The 2,094-nt window shown below is 67.7% G+C and overlaps 1 protein-coding gene across 1 annotated transcript in view; it reads right to left on the bottom strand.

Annotated features, from left to right (window-relative positions):
- LOC111534796 (serine/threonine-protein phosphatase 2A regulatory subunit B'' subunit beta-like) overlaps nt 1–1,845 on the bottom strand; it is a 9,152-nt gene extending 7,307 nt beyond the window's left edge. The window contains exons 1-4 of the mRNA XM_026453264.2: nt 1,305–1,845; nt 972–1,074; nt 747–821; nt 268–354 (exon numbers count right to left, since the gene is read on the bottom strand). Of these exons, the coding sequence (XP_026309049.1) occupies nt 268–354; nt 747–821; nt 972–1,074; nt 1,305–1,783 (744 nt within the window). The 5' untranslated portion in view covers nt 1,784–1,845. The remainder of the gene's footprint in view (nt 1–267; nt 355–746; nt 822–971; nt 1,075–1,304) is intronic.
- Nucleotides 1,846–2,094: the final 249 nt, after the last annotated feature.

The following is a 2,094-nucleotide window of genomic DNA, read 5'->3' as shown; positions in this document are numbered from 1 at the left end:
CTCCCTAGGCGGGCGTGGGCGTGGGGGGCAGCTCTCAGGGAATGAGGGCTCGGCTCCCCCTGGTGCCCAGTACGGCCCCCACCCCACTTCCCAGATCAACCATGGACCCCCAACTGCAGGCGGCGCGGTGTCAGTGCTCAGAGGCCTGGGGGTGGGCAAGGAGCGTGGTGGAGGTGGGGATGGGGGGGGGGTGGGGGGGGGGGGGGGGGGGGGGGGGCGAGAAAAGGGGGGGAGGGAGCGACAGGGCAGGGCAGGCGCGCTCCGCACCTGCAGGAAGGAGCTCCTCCGCAGTTCCGCGCAGGTGATCCTGCCGGACCAGGACCGGTTTACCGTGTAGAAGATCCGCTGGATGACCTGCCGGGGCGCCGTCAGTGCGGGGGGCGCGCAGACCCCCCGGAGCCTCGCCCCGCACGGAGACCCGGAGCCGGGGAGAGGGGCGCGGCCTTGGTCTCAGCCGCACCAGGCTCGCCAGGGTCGGACGGGGGAGGGGGGCGGCCCAGGCTGCGCAAAGCGGGGAGGGTCTGGCTGGGGACGCCCCGGAGCTACGGGGACCCAGGACATGTGGGAAAGGGGCGCGGCCACCCCGGAAAACCAGAGTGCCCCCAACGCCGGGCTCCCGCGCACGGCAGACACGTTCCCAGGAAACAGCCGCCTCTTCCCAAAGCTCCAGACCCCGGACCCCGCACGCCCCGCCCCGCGCTGGAACCGCCCCCGGGCTCACCCCGGCCCCTCTGCTGGGGACCCACCGTGGTGATGTAGCGCGAGTGGAACTCGGACGCCTCCTTCAGGAACGACAGCCCCGGGTGCGTGTTCACCACGTCCTGCGGGGGGGAAGACATGAGGCGTGCGGTGTGGACGCCGCCCCCCCGCGAGGGGTGCGGTGTGGACGCCGACCGTCCCGCGAGGTGTACGGTGTGGACACCGGCGCTCCCGTGAGGGGTGAGGCGTGCGGTGTAGACGTCGGCTCTCACCTGCAGGAAGGGGACCAGGTCCTCCTGCACCAGGTAGTTGCAGCCAGGGCTCATGAGCAGATGGACGAACTTGGCCGCGTCGTCGTGGCAGTTCTGCAGGATTCTGGAAGGACAGGATGACTGTGCACCACCCTCACAGGCGGGTGGGTTTCGACCCCACAGACGCAGGGTGGAACACGGCAGGCAGCCACGCACGACCCCGGCAGGCCTGTGCCCACGCGCGGGTTTCTCCTGTCTCTGTGGCAGCCGCGGGGGGCACCTGTCCTGACGCCACGGGGACCCGGGGACGCCTCCGCCCTCCCGACACAGCCCCGTGCCCGGCCCGGGACTCACTTTCTCCACATGGCGACGAACTTGTGGACGGACACGGAGCCTGTGCGTTCCCCGCCGGCGCCATAGAAGAGCGGCCCCTTCCAGTAGAGGGGGCAGCCGCAGGCCTGGGGCAGAGAGGGCAGGAGAGGGCACTCAGCGGGGCCTGGACGCCTGCGCTCCTGCTGCGCACCCGGCGCCTCACCGGCGCTGCCCGGAGACCCTCTGCTGGAAAAAGACGCAGCACACTGAGCCAGGCACGTCCGGGTGCCGCAACCTCCACCTGGCTTTCGCTCCAGCCTTGGAACCCAGTCAGGAGAGCGGAGCGATGGAGTGCCGGGCACGCAGTCCCCCGGACCGGAGACCACACGCGGGCCCTGTAACCAGAGGCGGCTGCGTCCGCAGTGTCTGCAGATCAAGCGGCACAGACTAAGAACCAGTATGTGCAGGAAGACATGGCCCGTCAGCCAGGCAAGTGGTGAGTCTGACAGCGACAGAAACATCTTATGGAACGTGCGGGGCAGGCCCGCAGCAGCGGCCCATGGCAGGTTCGCAGCCTTAAATACACAGGTGAGGAAGGAAAGTTTAAAATCAGTCACCTGCACTTGTACCTCACAGTAACAAACACACGGCAGAGATGGAAGGAAAAACAGTCAACAGAGAAAATCAAAACTTGATGATTCGAAAGATTTCTTAAAAATTCACCCTGCTGGGCGCGGTGGCTCCCGTCTGTTATCCCAGCAGTTTCAGAGGCCCAGGTGGGCAGATCATGAGGTCAGGAGTTCGAGACCCGCCTGGCCAAACATGGTGAAAC

This window comes from Piliocolobus tephrosceles, chromosome Y (genome assembly GCF_002776525.5).
Source record: "Piliocolobus tephrosceles isolate RC106 chromosome Y, ASM277652v3, whole genome shotgun sequence".
Taxonomy (NCBI): Eukaryota; Metazoa; Chordata; class Mammalia; order Primates; family Cercopithecidae; genus Piliocolobus; species Piliocolobus tephrosceles.
Note: the sequence above shows the minus strand (reverse complement) of the source record. Positions and strands in the feature narration are given on the sequence as shown.